Genomic DNA, 18,801 nt, shown 5'->3' with positions numbered 1-18,801 from the left:
AATAAAAATTCGGTGTTTTGGCCCCTTCGTCAATAGGGGTCAACTTTGGCGCTCCCGGCCACTTTGGTCTGCGGGATAGAAATTTTTTGTCTTTATAAAATAGATTGAGCACAAAAGAGAATAACTAATATGCTGCAACTTCCAATGCTTTTGTTTCATAGAAGGGAAAACTAAATAGGCAATTGGACTGACCGCCAGATAGATGCGGAATTAGCTGGATGTCACATGTCATAGTCAAAGTGGCAGAGTCCGATTGGACCAAACTAACTTATACTTACTGATGTTAATAAAGTTTTATTTTTATGAGAAAAATTAAAATTACTTAATGACACATTTTCAACATCATCTAACCCATACTTAGATGATGTTAATACCGGTTTGGTTGACATGTCTGAATGGCTTCGATCAAACGTAGCCAGCTCATTCTGTCGTTAGCAAAAGTTTCTCTGGGTACACACTTTTGAAGGATACCTCTTTTTCTCTATTCGGTGCACTGTTCATTCTTGCCATGTAGGGTGATATGGCTGGTCTGCCATTGGATTGAGCCATTTATAGGGATCTTTATCACCTCCAGTTGGCTGCCCGGCTCAGTTCCTTAGTTCCTCTAATAAAGGGGGGCTGAAATGACTTCTCTATCCATGCCCAAATATTCTGCTTTGATGGGGTCCACCATCCCCCTATTAGAGGAACTGGGGAACTGGGCCGGTCAGCAAACTGCAGGAGATAATTTTCCCATTTATAGCCATTCGACATAACATGCTTGAACCTTTTCGGTGGCCATCCTAATGTTGATCAAATTTCACTTGTTGATTGTCTCCTGGTGCATTAGGTTCTGATTAAAATTTAACGTGTCAACATTATGCTCAGCAAATATGGACTCTTAACTACTCTTACCACACGGTAGATGAAAAGTGTTGTAAGGGGATGTTGGGTATGTATTTGGAAGTGGAAGCTCAAGATGCATAATGGTTGTCATAGCCAGATCTTATTTCATGAATAGGTTCATCTGCGCTAAGCATCTTTTCCTTTCCAATATTTGTTGATATTAAAATAAAAAAGGATCGTTTTCCTTGATCCATCTATTCCAATTGGGGAGAACAGGCCATTGGACGGGAGAGTGAAATTGTGCAAATTTTTAATAGAAACCCCTCAAAGTAGCTACTCCACTAGCAAAATTAGACAAAAAAAGGCATATGCATAAAGGAACCGGATCCTCTTCAATGAGGAGATCTCCCAATGAGGCATCCCAATGGCTGGGCTAGCTGGCACACATCCTGGTACATGCCCAATCAGTCCTGCCATTGGATACTCATCGGGTGATGCGATTGCTAGAGGGGATCCCATTCATGCTTAGAGCACCTAATTTGCATGGATAAGCATCCAGACCTCTCATCATATTGCAGTAGGGACAAATTTTTTTTGTACTGAGTTTTCTTTGCTATGGTGAAGGAGAATCCCTTGATCACGGTTTTCGGAGGGGCAGGAGAAGGTATTGCGCAACAGGGGTGATGTACTGTTTTAGGACTCTAGAATGGTGGATGAACCCACAGTATGGGTGTAGAAACACAATCACCATTTTTTTTCACCTAGGTTTTTTTCCCACCCCATGTTACCATACTATATGCTACTTCAGCTTTGGCCATCCAATTGGATATTCTGTTTCTACGAATGATTTCTTTTTGACAAACAAGATTTGCTTTATAATAGGAGCATCAACATTAAAATTCCTATACTAACTGCAAAATCCGATAAAGGGAAATGAAACATGCATGAATGATCATGATATGAATGGTGAATATGATATGCAAATATGCCATACAAGTTGAAATCCTAAATCTAAATGCAAAGAAAATATATGTCAAAACATGAATGGAAATAAAACCTAAATCATATGCATGAATGGAAACAATAATAAACATAGCATCAAAGGTATAAACTACTACTGAGTGAGTCTAGGAGAGAGTGTCTAGTGGGCATGTATCAATTAATTGCCATCATCGTCCTGGAACATCAACTTCAATTTAATTGACTCTCCTACCACATCAACACAACACAACACACAAATCATTCTCGTTATATAGTCTTACTCTACATTATTACTACAGTGGTTGACTCAAGTCACACGATGTATCAAAGGTCAAAATTGTATCGGTAGAGACAGTTTTGAAATCTTTAATCACCACTAAAAAAACCATTGGCTTCTGATTAAAGAAGGGACGGTATCTTGTCAAAGTGCTCTTCCTTGGCTTCTGATTATGAACAAACTAATCACAGCCTGTATATGGTACAATTGACAGAGCAATACATTTGAGAGGATCTTTCTTTTTTTGTTTTTTTTTTTTTGGCTTTTAGGCATACCCTTTAATCATCTACGGAGGGAGGAGGGAGGAGGGGTCCATTCTTGAAACTTTGAAAGTAGCGTTAACGTGTTGGTTGGGAGTTGGGACGCTTCCTCCAAATATTCCCAGAGAAGTGGAAGATGCACAAGACAGTCGAGGCCCGAGAGACTGTCACTAGTCCTTCTCATAGTTTGAATCTTGAGAGAAGCCAAGTGAAAGGAAACAGACTTTTACAGGTAATGCTCTAGCCTCTACTTCCTCAGAGGCCTCAGGCCTAGTGCGCTGTTATCTTTCTTTTTCTTTTGTGTGCGCGCGCGTGTGTGTGTGTGTGAGAGAGAGAGAGAGAGAAAGAGAGAGAGAGAGAAAAAGGTCACTTGCGTAGAGTGGGGGAGGGTGTTGGTGGGGGTAAAGTTTGGTCTTTTGTTAAGTTCAGTTGAGGTCTTCGGGGCTGTGTAGTGTTCGCCAATTTACGTAAAAGAAGGACAAATAATATATAATCCAATTTAGTTGGATTGTTGCATACGGCAGTAGGTCCTTGTGTAATATTTGAAGTCACGCGGCTGATTGCACGCGCATGCAGTGATGCAAAGTTTTTGTTTTTGCATTTATGACAGTAGTAGGAACCATGGTCTTTAATATTGGTATATGAATAGTATCAACTCATGTCCAACGTTTTCTTTTTAATTTTATTAAAAAATATTTTTTTTTTGGGACAAATTTATTTTTAATAACAATCATTTCACTGATATAGGATTGGTCAGATATCTCTATCGACCTTGGTGGATAGAAAAAGCCTCTCCAATTTGGGCATCACCCAACAAGCATCCAACGATTGTGTTGGTTGGGCAAATTGATTGAGTATACGTCGAGATGTGTGCTAACCAGTCCAGTCATTGGATGCTTCATTGAGCACTCATTGGGGATCTCCTCATTGAAGAGGATTCGGTTCCTCTATGCATAGAGGATCCGGTTCCTCTATGCATATGACCTGGGTAGATAGGGCATAACGATAAAAAAGAAGCATAACCATCAGAGAAGGGGAATTACCATCACTACCCAATCTCCCCTAAAATACTTCTCCCAGAAATCCTTCCTTGATGTATAACTTAATCAAATCAATGAAATATCTTTCTTCACAACCAAAATCGATGAGAATAGATCATCTGAACATACCAACAGGTGAACGTATACCTCAAAGTTAATCACATTTTAATTTTGTTTCCATAAAAACCCCTCCTCCCCTTGTAAATGGCAAAAATAGGACAGGTGACTGGCTCTCACATGTAAGTTCACCTGTTGATACGTGCAGAGGAACCAAACTCAAAATCCACTAAGTAGTACGGGTTCGGATCCCCTCCTCACGTGGTAACCACCTCACCCCCATCTGACACCGTCCATGGAGTGTGTAGACGGTGTGGACGGTGTGAGATGGGGTGGTGTGGTTACCACGTAGGGAGAGGATTCCCACTTGATACTCAGTGTGGGCTTCATAGAAAGCAAAATTGTCGATGGTATTTTGCAAGAGACGACAGATTTTGAGAGCAAGTGGGGCAAGGAGGACAATGGGTGATGAGGCAGCCGGTTAGGGGCGACAAGTTTACCTAGATAGAGACCCAAAGAGGTAATTTAGGTATTTAAAAATGCGAGGGGAGAAGTAAGAGTAAAAGTCTAAATGTAAATACAGGCCAAGTGTAGGGGAGTGCTAGTAATTTTTTTTTTTTGTTTTGGTAAAGGGGAGTGCTAGTAATTGCCCCAACTTAACTTTATCTAGTAACATAAATAATTGAATTTGAGATTGAAATTTGACACATGGATAATCTGGACCTTGACATGTCTATCCAATGATCAGGACCTTGACATATCCATCCAATAATCGTGACTTAGGTTTTAAAAATTGGAATCAAATCGCATGAATCGTTCAAATCTGAGTTTGAATCAGTTGACACTGATCCCAAGCCTGATTTCACCCGATTATTAAAAACATGAAAAACAAGTTTTGACTGAGTGAGGATGAGTTCAGCCAATTCTTATTCGATTTCTCTGTAGATTCGAATTGTAATTGATGGAGACTGATTCGGTGCATAATTCTGAGTAAATATTTTTAGGATAACAGAACCTGTAATCTGCAGTAGACACAATCCCCTTAAAATGACCATCTCACCCTTTACAAAATGAAAAATCCCTTAGTCGATGCCCCTGTGCACTCATTGACCTGCACTGATGCAGGGGCCACACGCCCATATTTTTAAATGGTATTGTTCTGGAGTACTTTCTCTTCACTACCCACAGTCCAGAGTTGGGAGCGCACATGTTAACACAGTAGAGCTACTACTCTTTACTTAAAATGACAGAATCCTTACTATCGCATATTCTTTCATTCTCCCAGTAGGATTCTCAATGCTCAGAATTGCGGACTTTCTCTGTTTTTGGTGGATAGAATTTCAGACATTGGTTGTGCTTGCGAATTGCGATGAGTGATTCTTTCTCTTCCTCCGTGAGTCAGTGGGGACCATAGTTTTAAGCATGGTTATAAATATCTATATCGGATTGGGAGTATCAGTCGATCTGCATTAGTATCGGCCGATGCCCAATATCGATCATTGCCTTATTTTGTATCGGTGAAACGGTTTTTTATTAGTGGCAAATTGGTTCCAAATATTGAAATTGTGGGTAAAGCCAGCCAATACGCATTGGTATCATAGCAGTATCGGCTGAGACCAACACAGATCCTGATATCGATATTTATAACCATGGTTCAAAGTATTGGAATCAAATCACCTATTCCCCGTCAAATCAAATTGGAATTGGTTAGATTCAGTTTCTACTTTAATGAAAATTTAAATCTAACTTTTATTAAGGCAGCGTTTGGTATGCATTCTATGTCGATTTCACAATTCTCAAATGATAAAAATAGTTGTTTTTGTCAATTGAGAATGTGAAATCGACTTAGAATGCATTCCAAGAATGCATACTAAGATTTTGATAGACTCCCAATGCTAGAATCGAATTGGTGGATGTCAATTTCGTATCGATTCCACTTACTTGAAGAATGGTGAGGATTGGGACTAGGGTTACAGGTATCAGTATCAATAGCAATATTAGTCATCGACAATACTGTTACCAATGATATTGATCAGCCTGTATTGGTACGTGTCATAAATTTAAAAAATGAACCACTTCTTAGCCAATACTCTCAATCCGTATCAATATTAAATACCAACAATATTGATACATATCGACCCGATACCAATACCAATACCGGGAAAGCTGGGGACTGTGGAGTGAGGAATGGGGAGCTGAACCGAACTCAGCCATGGGTCCACTAAAAGGTAGGAAAGGTCAAAAACACTCATCTACTGATTTTTGATAAGGTCCAAGGTGGCTTCTGGGAAATGAGATTCTTTAATTTTCCTTTTTGTCTCTACAAAGACAAAAATACAATTGGGTTGAAACAGAGCTCCAAAGTCTCCAACCTTCATGGCTGCATGCGCTAAAGTAAGCAATTGTCAATATCAAATGTGAAATCCAAGTCTATTTATATATGAATTGTCATAACCAGGAATTCTCCTGCAACTCCAAATCATTCTCTGCTTGACCGAATCTATTACCTTTAACAGCAAGAGCAACATAAGAAGTAGAGCTAGAAACAGTTTTCAAGAAAAGAAGGAAACCCAGATAGATAAAAGTAAAAGAGAGCCTAACAGTGATTTAAATCCCCAGTTTCAACTTTCATGTGAAGTGGCCGGGTAATATCTTTAGACATGTAAAGGCTGTTTGTTATATATGGGAAGGTGGAGGGTTCTGACTGACCACATCGACCTTCAGTCCTTTCCAGGGGGCAGCAAGGGACCAGGCCAGATAGCCCAATTTTGTCTGTTTATGTAAGCAGAAGAAGACTATTGAAAAGGGAAATCTCCCTTTACACCCTAATTAATAATATTGCACATACCATCCTATTCCTATTTCCTCCTACAAAAGACCAACAAATAAAGGGGAAAACCTTTTCTTTGATGGAAAAGTTAATGGGCTTTTTCATTCTTCACCCCTTACTAGAAAGTAATATAATCACTAGATACAATGCTTGCTCATAATAAAAAGACTAAAGAAAGAACATTAGAAAGAGGAAACCCTCACCAAGAGTGGGAAAGTAGAAGGAATAATCTATGGTTACTATATAATTGTAATCATGCTCTAACTAATTAATCTAATTGTTGGATACTTTAGAAATTTTCTAGCTTGATCACGTGTCAAATTTTAGTTTTAAATTCAATTATTTACGCTCCCATTTATTCTCAATACCTTTCTGTCTATATCCTGTCATCCACCGTAAGTCTTGAATTTTATTTTGTAACGTGATAAACTCCAATTGAGTTGAAACTAAACATGTAATTATGAAACATTGAGATTTATATATCCACGAATTTTCAGTCCCATCTTAGCCACCATGTGGTAGAATTATGAGCAACACTAATATAAAAAGCTAATGGGAAGAGGTTCCCCATGACGACAGTATGGGAAAAAATCTGCACACCACATCAATGGTAGTGTAGAAAATGATATTGTCTGCATAGGATATATATGATCAAAGTAGGAGAGAGAATGATAAAAATAAAAAATAAAAAAAAATCCCATGTGAGAGGAAAATAGTACTCTGACTTTATAGCAGTTTATTGAAATATCAATATAATTGGAGATCGATGTTGATACGAATCGATGGTATCGCTAAAAAATGGTATTTTATTTTAAAATTTCATCCAATACTAGACCGATACAAATACCTATAACCTTGCCTCTCAAGGCTCAATCAACACCAGCTTCTCAACTCAATTCCTAACCAGATTCTTTCTAATTTTTAATCTAATCCAAATCAAAGAGTCATAAAAATAGATAACCATGTTGGTAAATGAATGATTATGATGATGACTAGGGCAGTGGGTGGTGGACTCTTGTGTCTGGGCCTGGAGTGTGAAATGGTTAGAGACAAGAGAGATTGCCATTATAGTTTTTTTTACTTTATAGATATGGATGGAAACATGAACAGGCCCAACAATGAAAGGCCAGAGAAAGGGACCACATTTCGAATTTCCCGAAATGAAAAAGATACACACAAAATGGAATGTCGAATTATATAATACTGTCTTGCTTTCTGTAGTTCATCATTAATCCAAGACTGCAACTTCAGTTGCCCATACCATTCTGCCCTCAGTGTGCTCTGTGGAGCAACCTAAGCCATAAGCTGCTCATCTCATCCACCAAGTTTGTTAATTTAGATTTTCTTCTAGTTTAATAAGTGTTTAACCACAGTTTTTAATTCGAACCAAGGTTATTAAACTCGGAATCTGGATTTGGATTGGGTTTATTCAATGATTCAAAATTTGAAATCAGGGTCCAAATCGGTTCTGGCCGGTTTCGAACCAGATTCTACCCTAAATAGATTTTTCGAAGGAGATCGACCGAGCTGGATTGACCGGCATCAGGATTGGCCTTGACCGAATCAAATCCCAATTCTTGAATCCATTATGAATCTTGACTGATTCAGTTGATCCGATTCCAAGTCTTGCTTAGAAGTGTTTTCTTCTGTGTGTATGTATTAGCTAGTATTACAATATTGATAGCTTTGCCCTCTATGATCACTTATTGGTCTTCTTTGGGATCCAATGCAAGGTAGATGGTCCCATATTTCCATGAAACAAGGAGCCTAAGATCCCATTCTCAAATACTCCCACACATATAAGTCGCCAATATCAACACACACAAGAAGCTCCAAGGAGCTATTGCTTGATGCTACAGCTACAGCTACAGCAGCAGCGGCAAGTCAATTTATATTTCTAAAAGGAAAAGTTACTTTTTCTAAAGAAGATTAAAAAAAAAAAGAGTTTTTTAGCTTCTTTAGTGCCATTTTTTTAATGGATAAAGGTGCAAATGGTTTGCACTAGAAAAGCCTACAACTAGTCCCTCCCCCTCTCTTAATTAATCTAACATTTTTATATGTCATTATAGACTTTAAATACAAATTTGAAAATTTCAAGAAGTGAAGTCAATAGGATTTGTTGGAAAGTTAATTAGAGGAAAAACTTATACATTTTTCTGTCATATGCTATAGAATTAGGACTTGGGAGGTTCCAAAGCTCTTTAAAAGTAAACTTGCCAAATTATTAACCCACATGATTGAAAATTGGTAGGTGTTTGGGAACATTTATAACCAAAAACTATTTGGTTTTTATTTGTTTCATATGCTTGATAATCTTATTTATAGTGAGCCAAAGTTTTTTTTTGTTTGATTTTTCATTCAAGAGGAAACTAGTTAATACTAAAAACCCCCACAAATAGTTTTTCAGGTTTCTTTTGAAATAAGTGGAGGATTTGTTGGGGGAAAAAAGAAATATTTTGTAATAAAATGATTATTGTGATGGCAATTATGCATTTTGTTTGACTAAAAAATAGTTTCTATGTTATAATTAAAATTTTAAATACTATAAATAAATTATTTATATAAGAAAACACAGGATCAATGAGAAAATGTTTTTAAAAAAAAATTGCAATAAAAATTTCACAAATCTAAAATATTTCTACAAGATTTTTATTTTTCAAATAAGAGTCATTCTATTAAGATGAAACTACGAAAGGATTGTTGTAAGGGAATGAAAGAAACTCAATCAATATTTGAAAAAAAAAATAAAAAAAAATCAAAGAATTCATAAAGAAATATTTGAAAAAAAAAAAACCATATTTACAGATTACAAATTAAACAATTTTAAGATATGTCTCCTTTCTCTAAACCTTGTTTATAAGGAAACAAAATAAGCAGTTTGGGTGGTTATTGTATTTCTATTCTGAAGTATATCACATGTGTGTGCATATCTACATATATATGAGTGCATTGTGGCAGACACTAAAGTGGGGGAAGGCTGTAAAGAAAGAAACCAACTTTTTCAAAATGCTTTCTGTTTTATGAGGCTTTTTTCTCAGATGGGGAGCTAATGGCCCATCTTGGGTGACCTATACTTTTTACAGGTCATGTTTTCTGTACCAAAATTGTTTCTTGTGTGTTATAATTTGTGTTTGAAATAAGAAGTTGAGGATGGATAGAGTATGACTTGAGAATTAATAAAACAGCTTTCCCATCATCATAAGGTCAAACAAGACAAAACAAAACAAATCTCAAATTCTTCAAGGAAGGGTAAAATTGTGTTTGGTATGCATTTTGGAATGTCATATCGGTGGATTGGCATGGATAGAGGTCAAAATATATTTTTTTCAAAGGAAACAGAGGTGAATCCATCCGATCCAGATTATTATCGACGTCGACCGATACCAATACCAATTACAAAAACCCTGCTTGAGATTGGTGACTTATAAATTTGATTCCAAAATTAATTTTCTTCAAGATTATCAAATTCTGTAAAATTTTGGTATTGTACCTGTTTCTTTGGGTTTCTTGATATATAATTGTCTTTATCTAAGTATTACTGTAAACCTAGTTTTGAAAAGTGGATTAAATCGAAGATTGAACCGGCTCAAAATTGACCCACCCCTTTTTTGGTTCAGTTCCACTCAACAAAATTGTTCTCTTGAAAAACTAGAATCTGGAAACCATCTGGTTAGCTTCACCATTTTTTTGTATTTTATTATTATTGAAAATTCCATAATTTATTTATTACTTTCCTCTTTTTGAAACTGAGTCATAAATGATATAAACCGGTTGAACCAAAACCAGAAAGTTCTGTCCAATTACAAAAAACTATGCCAGAAAAGCCACTTTTATGGAAACAGGCTGTATCCACATATACGGACGAAAAGGAAACATATTTATTTGTTCATTACTGATTTAATAAAACAGACAAGAATATAGTTTGTGCAAAACTATGATTCCTAAGTTGGAATTGAAGGTTCTAAAGCAATGTTTTAAAATCGAATTGGAATCGATAGAATCGGCTGATTTGATTTGGAGTGGAGCAAAATTGATTCTGATTAACCCTGATTCTTTACGTACTGAGTTAGGCCTAGTCAGATTAATTCTGACAAATTTGGCCGATTCAAGGATGATTCTGATCAAGTTTAAGACAATTTGACTATCCGGTTCTGAATCAACTGAAACTTGTTCTAGAGACCAAAGTGGCCGATTCAGATCGGGTGAACCTGTCGAGTCTGATCTTGTCCCAATTAGAATTGTTCCACTGATATAAGATCTGGCAGGCCAATGCCTGAATTGATGATATCCGAAAATGAAATCGAATGGGAATCGGATGGATCTGATTCAGATCCCGATTCCTTGTTTTAAAAACTTTTCTCGGGATTCCATCTTCCGTATGCTGACTCATCTTAAGTCAGCGTATTCACTCCCTAGTCACATGACATTTTCAAATCTCAATCTTTCTTCCGTTACTGTTGCAAAAGAAAATGTCTTTACAATAATAAATAGGTAAAAGTAGGATTAACGATATTTGCTCCTTATTTAAAGCCACCTTCCCCTTCCCCAGTAGCAGTGTAGCACTCTACCTACCTACCTCACTCTCTCTATCGATTTTCCAAATTCCAGTCATCTCCTCCATCCGAAAATCATGCATTCTCTACCGTGGAAAGCCATTGTTACTACTGTAGCTCTGATCCAACTTTGTTTTTCAATGGAGGTGGTAGAGTCTTCTCTATCTCTGCCTGACAAAATCACTATGTTACCTGGGCAACCCCATGTCAGTTTCCAGCAATTTTCAGGTTATGTTATAGTGGACGACAGGAAACACCGAGCTCTTTTCTACTACTTTGCCGAAGCAGAAACAGATCCAGCTTCAAAGCCTCTTGTTCTCTGGCTAAATGGAGGTTTGGAATTTCTTCCTCTCTCGAATTTGTTTTCTGGGTTCTGGGTGGAGAAGAACTTAAAAAGAAATGTAGAAGGAATACAATAATAAGATATATTGTCCTGTTTCTGTATTGGAATCGTTATTATTAAGAGAGATAGAGAGGAGGTGAAAAAGTGACTTTTTAGACCTCTCGAAGAAGGGGGGAAAATGCTGATTGAAATTTTTTTTTTTTAAATTTGTTTGATTCACTTCTCCTCCCCAACCCCAATCCATCTCTCTTCTGGTTGTAAAAGTGTTTGATTTTCTCTTGCAGGGCCTGGTTGTTCTTCTCTTGGAGTTGGTGCATTCTCCGAAAATGGGCCTTTCAGGCCAAGTGGAGAGATTTTGGTGAGAAATGAGTATAGCTGGAACAGAGGTTCGTTCCCCCATCAAAATTTCTTTCTTTTTTGCTGCTTATGTTTTGTTTTGTGCCGATAAATGGGTGGTTTTGATTATGAACTGGAACATTGATCCTTTTTTTTTGGTGTTCGTCTGAGTTGCAGAAGCAAATATGTTATACCTGGAAACACCTATAGGGGTTGGCTTTTCTTATTCAACTGATACATCGTCGTACGAGGCCGTGAATGATATGGTAACAGGCATGTCTCATTAACTTCAAGTCGAGGCATTTACTTTTTCTTTCTCATTCAAGGGTTACGAAAGTTCAATGGAATTCTCTTCAGAATTAATCTCTCTTTCCCAATAAAGAAAGTTCATAAATACGATCTGTAATGACGATTCGTCTAAGTTTCCTATACTTCTTTCTACACTTTGATGGGGCAGCTGGATCTTGAAAATGTGTTCTTGCAAATCTATTTTCTCTTGTCTTACTGAAACTTTGTTGGCATTTTGTTTTCTTAAGCCAGAGATAATCTTGTGTTCTTGCAACGCTGGTTTGTCAAGTTCCCAGAATATAGGCAAAGAGATCTGTTCATAACAGGGGAAAGCTATGCTGGTAATTTTTCTTTAAAAACTTCTTGAACATGTTTTCTCATTACAGCAGCTATGGGAGCCAAAACCCTGAAGCTTTTTATTTTGCTCCAGGTCACTATGTTCCTCAACTTGCAGAGCTCATGATTCAGTTCAACAAGAAGGAGAGGTTGTTCAATTTGAAAGGAATTGCTGTGAGTATTTAGTATATATCTGTAACTTCCATATTCCTTCGAAGTAAAATAACATTTGGTTTTCAAAAACAAAATTATTCTTATATAATTTGCGCTGAACATTATTTTTTAGACACCTTTATCCTAGCTAATATCAATTGTAGGAGTTTTTTTTTTTGGTTAACACCCATCCCTGTCTCTGTCTTCTTCTTTCTTTCCCCTTTACTGGTTCCTCACTTCCTTGTTATGATTTGTATCCCCTCCAATTTGGAACTGAATCACATTTCTACTGTGGCAGCTGGGAAATCCAGTTCTAGAATTCGCAACAGACTTCAATTCAAGAGCTGAATTCTTCTGGTCTCATGGGTTGATATCAGATTCCACATACAGAATTTTCTCTTCTGCCTGTAACTACTCTCGGTATGTGAGTGAGTACTATAGAGGGTCTATTTCGCCTATTTGCTCGAGAGTTATGAGCCAGGTGAGTAGAGAAACGAGTAGATTTGTGGACAAGTATGATGTTACACTTGATGTCTGCATGTCATCAGTGCTCGCACAATCCAAAGTTCTTAGTCCCCAAGTGAGTTGAATCCATGGTAGTCTTTTACTTCCATTATTGGTGACCTTGCTTTCTCCACCTCCATTACTCTCTTGTATCTAAGTCCGCTACCTGTGCTCTTATCATTTTCCTTTTATCTTTTTTCCCTTACTGTGATCTGCAGCAAGTTACAGAGAGGATAGATGTCTGCATCGAAGACGAAACAGTAAATTATTTAAACAGACGAGATGTGCAGAAGGCTCTTCATGCACGTCTTGTAGGTGTCAAAAGATGGGCTGTTTGCAGCAAGTAACTCTCTTAACTCAAATAAAGAATGAGAACAACTCAATGAATCTTATTCCATTTATCTACATGTGCCATTGATCCAGACTGCCTTAAATATGGGCAGCCTTCTGGAAGGAAATGTGTATGAATCTGGCAATCCTTCCGATTGTAATTCTCTTGATGGAAGTATTTAGAAAACTTTTGAATGATATTTAACAAGGGTGGGCAACTATGCAATTTATAGAATTTCTAGGATCAGAGGATTGCACACTTTCTTAAAGGAGACCGCTGGATCCAACAATCTAGTTTGGCCTCATTGTACTTGCCCAAATCATATAATAAACATATGATCCAAGGGTACCATCAGGTTTTCTTTCTTATTAGAGGAAATTTCAAGCATTCTAGAGAAGTGAATGTATTGGTGAAGGAAGATGAATGTAATTATTAAAATTTCAAGCATTCAAGAGAAGCAAATTTATTGGTGAAGGAAGACGAATGCAATTATTAATGCAAGTCTAGGAGCTCTTCAAGGTTTTCTTATCTTTTCTAATTTGAATTTTCTTGTGGAGTGTAATTTCTCCAAGAGTTGTTTTAAGCATTGTATTTGTTTTATGGTCACAGTATTCTTGATTATGAGATGCTTAACCTGGAGATACCTACAATTCCTATATTGGGCTCTCTAATTAAGGCAGGAATTCCTGTCTTAGTTTACAGGTAATCACTGCTCTTTAAATTTCCTTCACGGTCTTAATAAGCTTACAACAAAGTTTGTTTCTTATTTCCAATATTAATTATGCATCTTTCTTCGATCGCAGTGGCGATCAAGATTCTGTTATTCCATTGACCGGGAGCCGGACACTGGTCCATGGCCTAGCAGAGAAGTTAGGCCTGAACACTACAGTACCTTACCGAGTTTGGTTTGAAAGGAAGCAAGTAAGTCTTGTTCAAATATTTTGCTACTCTCTTTATGCACTTCTTGTCTTGCCCCAGAAGCAAAAATAAACATTAACCAAAAAAGAGTTAGTTCTTTGGACTCACAGCAGAGCATAAAAAGATAATTACATTCATTGCGATTCAAATTTCAACATTGAATTAAATTTTTTTGGAAGAATAATGAGATTCTAGTAAACTTGCTGAAGTTGCTTTTATGGGTTCTCTTAATTCAGGTTGGGGGATGGACTCAGGTGTATGGTAATGTCCTTTCATTTGCAACCATCAGAGGAGCTTCTCATGAAGCTCCATTCTCACAACCAGAGAGATCACTTGTGCTATTCAAGGCATTTTTGGATGGCAGACCTCTACCAGAAGTATTCTGACCTACTGATAAATTGTGTAGGAACTCATATAAATGTAATTAATCTCTGGTATTAAGTCAAGCTTCAGTGGAAGTAGTTAGTTGTCTTTTGGGTTTTGTCGATGTTGTTGAACTGCAAGCTGGAAGAAATTTGTAAAGATTGATATCAAGAAAGAATTACTTTTAATAAATTTCCCCTTCTTAATGAACCCAAACCGAACATAAACAAACACCCCCACCCCCCTCCCAAAAAAAAACATGAGCCTAACCATAAGATTCACTTGCCTGTCCAGAAAAAGAGTCCTCATTGCATAGTAGCATTAGAGTTGCTTGCGTTTTTTCTGAACAAATCATTCGCAGGTGTAAATCAGTTCGTCATTAGCATCACTGACAAGTATTGAGTCCCCCTCTTTAATCTCTCCAGAGAGAATCTTATCTGCCAATTTGTCTTCCAGAAGCCTTGTTATTGCCCTCCTCAGTGGTCTTGCACCATATTTTGGGCAGTACCCTTCTTCAACCAGCTTATTTTTGAAATTTTCTGTTACCTGAACCATGATCTTCTTTGCCTCGAGACACTTGCACACTTCATCCAGCATTTTGGCTGCAATTTTCTTTATATCCAATTTTGTCAGCTGCCTGAAGACCATGACTTCATCCAACCTGTTCAGGAACTCAGGCTGGAAATACTTTGCTAGTTCCTGTGCCACCTTGCTCTTATCTTCATCGGGTGCAGTTTGATGACCTCCCTTATTGATCACACTGCAACCAATGTTGGATGTCATAATAATTACAGTATTTTTAAAATCTACAGTCCGACCCTTACCATCTGTCAATCTTCCATCATCTAAAACCTGAAGCAATATGTTGAACACATCAGGGTGAGCCTTTTCAATCTCATCAAAGAGTACAATTGTGTGGCACCGGCGGTGAACAGCTTCGGTCAGCTGGCCACCAGCGTCATGGTGCTTATAGCCAGGAGGTGAGCCAATTAACTTGGCCACACTGTGCCTCTCCATGTATTCACTCATATCTAATCTGATCATTGCTTCTTTTGTACCAAAGTATTCACTTGCCAAAACCTTGGCAAGTTCAGTTTTACCAACTCCAGTTGGTCCACTGAATATGAAACTGGCAATGGGACGCTCAGGGTTCCTAATGCCAACCCGGGCTCAGCGGATGGCCTGGCTGATTGCTTCCACAGCTTCATCTTGACCTATGACATGCTCGTGGAGGATTTTCTCCATGTTAAGGAGGCGGCCAGACTCATCCTGTGATATTTTTTCTAGAGGGATTCCAGTCCAAGAAGATACAATGCGTTTTATATCCAACTCCGTCACTAATGGTACTTGAGTTGATACATGTTCATTAGCTTGATGAAGCTGAACATGAGCTCCTGCTTCGTCTATCAAATCTATTGCCTTATCAGGTAGGAAGCGGCCACTGAAATGACAACATACAAACAAATTTTCAGAATAAAACAAGAAATATAATTGCTGTAATCTAGTTATAATCATCATCAGGACTGATACAAGATCTCAAACACAATTAAGAAACAATATTAGACAATGTTAAAGTGGGGGATTGCATTAGAATTGGATGGTCAAATTGAGAGAGGATGAAGTAGCTAGGAGCAGGGATACCCAAGTCAAGTGCTTGGGTTTTTACGGACCTGACGTACTGCTTTGACATTCGCACAGCAGCAACCAGAGCTTCTTCAGTATAATGAACATTGTGAAAATTCTCAAAACGTTGTCGTAGACCTTGTAGTATTAATATTGTATTGTCAACCGATGGTTCAGACACTAGCACAGGCTGAATATGCCTTTCCTGAGCTGGGTCTTTCTCAATGTATTTCCTGTATTCATCATGTGTTGTGGCACCAATCAACTGCAATTTATCAAATAATAATAGACCAGTGTAAGTTGTTGATCTGCAGGTATATATGTATGTGTCTGTGCTTGTGCTTTTAAGAGCTACTGCAACTAACTAGAACTTGCCTTAATTTCACCTCTAGCAAGAGCTGGTTTCAAGATATTAGCAACATCAAATGCTGCTAGAGTGTGTATTTCATCAATGAAGAGTATTATTTCACCTTTACTTTGTTTTACTTGATCAACCACTTTTGTCAATTTTTCTCGGTTAAGTGTTCCACCAATCAAACGGCCCATATCCAATGAAATCACCTGAATTGCAATAGAAGGACAAGGATTAAAGGCATAACTTGGAATCACAGCATCTAGTATAGGTGGTGGTAGGTATCAACCAACCAAGTTCATTCATTCATCAAAGAAGAGTAATGGAGTCATAATTAAGTTCCCCAGGTGAGAACCTCAGAAAGAAAGAAAGAAAGAAAGAAAGAAAGAAAGAAAGATCAATATATATAGAAGACAATATTACAAACCTTCTTTTTCTGAAGTCTGAGTGGTAAATTAGCTTCTTCATTCACAATTTTTTGTGCGAGCCCTTCTGCAACAATGGTCTTGCCAACACCAGGCTCTCCAATGAGACAGGGATTGTTCTTCTTACTTTTGCACAAGATTCTCATGACGTATTCTATCTCATCTTGCCTTCCTATAACTGGATCCAATTTGCCCTTCACAACCAACAAGCCATGATTAATTAAAAAGACAAGTGAAGGAGCTCATTGAGGCTTCAATTAATACAACCTTACACACATGACCACCTCCCTCTCTAGTCTCTATAGAACAAAATAAATGGGACCTTAAAGGGTCAATATTCTACCCATAATGCACTTCTTTCGGGCATCATCTACTGTATCAGAATGTCTACTATATCATATCGCGCTCATCACTCACTGCTTGGAGCTTGACAAGCACCACAAGTGTATTGGTGAAACACACACTTGAGATGCTTTGGTTTGTGGGTTAGTGTTGCAGGAACAGGGTTTTAAAACTGGAAATCGGTCTTTATCATTCCGATTCAAATCGAGTCTGAATCGGCCTGGAAAAACCTAGAATCGGTAGATCTCAGGAATATTCCAATGATTCGGGAGTTTTTTTTTTTTTCTGGAATCGGCATCGCCAAAAATTGGGATCGGTATCAGCCAATACACCGATTGTTTAAACCCTGTGCAGGACTCTTATGCTAAGCAACGCAGTCAGAGAAATGAGTGCCGGAAGAGGAAGAAGAAGAAAGGCAATTACAGGCGCAACGTGAATGATTGATTACCTCATGGGCCATCTGGGTTGGGCCGTGACCGTACTTGAGAAGGTTATTAATCTGTTTTCTTTTTTTTTTGGGGTAAAGAAAGGTTATTCATCTTAAAGGGCTGTATAATGGCATTCGGTGTAATCACCGTTGGAAGTCCCTGCATGCCCATTGATGTAAATTGTAGTTGCCCTTCCTCCAACACCATCTTTGGATCCATCGAATCTCTCTCCGGTTCTCTCAGTCTTTCTCCTTCCTATCTACGCTTTAGCTCCCTCTTATCCTATTTATAAGGAAATAAACTCTTCCCTCTTCCCTCTTTCTCACTCTTGTATTTCTCTCCTACCCAACTCTCTCTCACTTCTCCTCCATTCCGCCACTCGAATGAGAATATATCCTACTATAACTCTCCCTCCTCTAATATTTATTATCGAATCTCTTATCCTATTAATTTTCCCTCCTCAACCCCAAGGCGTCAGCACAGTTGGCAAAAGATCAATTCTTCATATAAGAGTTCATGAGTTCAAACTACCTTGGGGCGTGTCCCCGTTCCCTATTTCCCCCAATTATTGTTTCGGTCGTTTGGAATCCACCAGAATCTACCTGAACTCTAAATTACGTGTTTCCAGCCCTAGGAACCGATGCCTGATCCGGATCCACTACCCACATGGGGATGGGTGGGGACAGATCTGAACCCCTCCATGGGGCATGGGTCCCACATCCCCATGGAGGCATGTGTCCCACTTACTCTGACTCCATGTGGGTAGCAGATCTGAACTCTCGATGCCTCGGCCAAAAGCATGGCATTGTCCGATCTGGGGCTAGGATTTCTTGTCCCGAGCCGGCCCATGGCCAAAAACACAGGCCTAGCCCAGAAAGGCAGAAATTTTTAGAGGGTTTGGGTTTTTAGGGCCCAAGTTTACTTTAGGGACCTACTGGAATTGCAATCCGGTTGGGGGGGGGGGGGGGGGCATAGTGAGATCAGTTTTGTGAGGCTTTGAATTGTTAACCTGTTGGGTCTTTACACATAAGAAGCTTGGTCACAGAATAGATCATATGACAATGGAAATAGTTTTCAAAATAACCTTCAAACAAGCCATTCTCTCAGCCAGAGAGATCACTTGGCCTGCTCAAGGCATTTTTGGAAGGTATTTGTCTACCAGAAGTATTCTGATCTACTGATAAGTTGTGTATTAAGTCATATCTCTGTTGTTAAGTCAAGCTTCAGCGGAAGATA

General features: G+C 38.2%; 1 protein-coding gene and 1 pseudogene across 3 annotated transcripts; one reads left to right on the top strand and one right to left on the bottom strand.

Annotated features, from left to right (window-relative positions):
• The first annotated feature begins 10,845 nt into the window (after positions 1–10,845).
• Positions 10,846–14,587, top strand: LOC122654610 (serine carboxypeptidase-like 45). 3 transcript variants are annotated; one of them, XM_043848776.1, is made up of 10 exons: positions 10,846–11,156; positions 11,451–11,552; positions 11,680–11,775; positions 12,039–12,131; positions 12,221–12,300; positions 12,578–12,859; positions 13,002–13,126; positions 13,724–13,816; positions 13,918–14,035; positions 14,269–14,587. In XM_043848776.1, the coding sequence occupies exons 1-10, from the start codon at positions 10,901–10,903 to the stop codon at positions 14,416–14,418; spliced, it is 1,395 nt and encodes a 464-aa protein (XP_043704711.1). In that variant the 5' UTR covers positions 10,846–10,900; the 3' UTR covers positions 14,419–14,587. The 3 variants fall into 3 exon arrangements, with proteins under 3 accessions (XP_043704711.1, XP_043704712.1, XP_043704713.1); XM_043848777.1 differs by having other exon boundaries at positions 11,680–11,779; positions 12,043–12,131; XM_043848778.1 differs by lacking the exon at positions 12,039–12,131.
• Positions 14,588–14,746: 159 nt separating this feature from the next.
• LOC122653851 lies at positions 14,747–17,772 on the bottom strand (annotated as a pseudogene).
• Between the last annotated feature and the right edge of the window lie 1,029 nt (positions 17,773–18,801).

This window comes from Telopea speciosissima, chromosome 3 (assembly GCF_018873765.1).
Source record: "Telopea speciosissima isolate NSW1024214 ecotype Mountain lineage chromosome 3, Tspe_v1, whole genome shotgun sequence".
Taxonomy (NCBI): Eukaryota; Viridiplantae; Streptophyta; class Magnoliopsida; order Proteales; family Proteaceae; genus Telopea; species Telopea speciosissima.
This window is presented reverse-complemented; position numbering and strand designations above follow the sequence as displayed.

Bases quoted from the DNA above. Each gene is read 5' to 3' on its own strand.
- LOC122654610 (XM_043848776.1), top strand. From the start codon at position 10,901: ATGCATTCTCTACCGTGGAAAGCCATTGTTACTACTGTAGCTCTGATC. The intron at 11,776-12,038 runs GCATGTCTCATT...TGTTTTCTTAAG, and splicing joins CGTGAATGATATGGTAACAG to CCAGAGATAATCTTGTGTTC. The intron at 12,301-12,577 runs GTGAGTATTTAG...CTACTGTGGCAG, and splicing joins TCAATTTGAAAGGAATTGCT to CTGGGAAATCCAGTTCTAGA.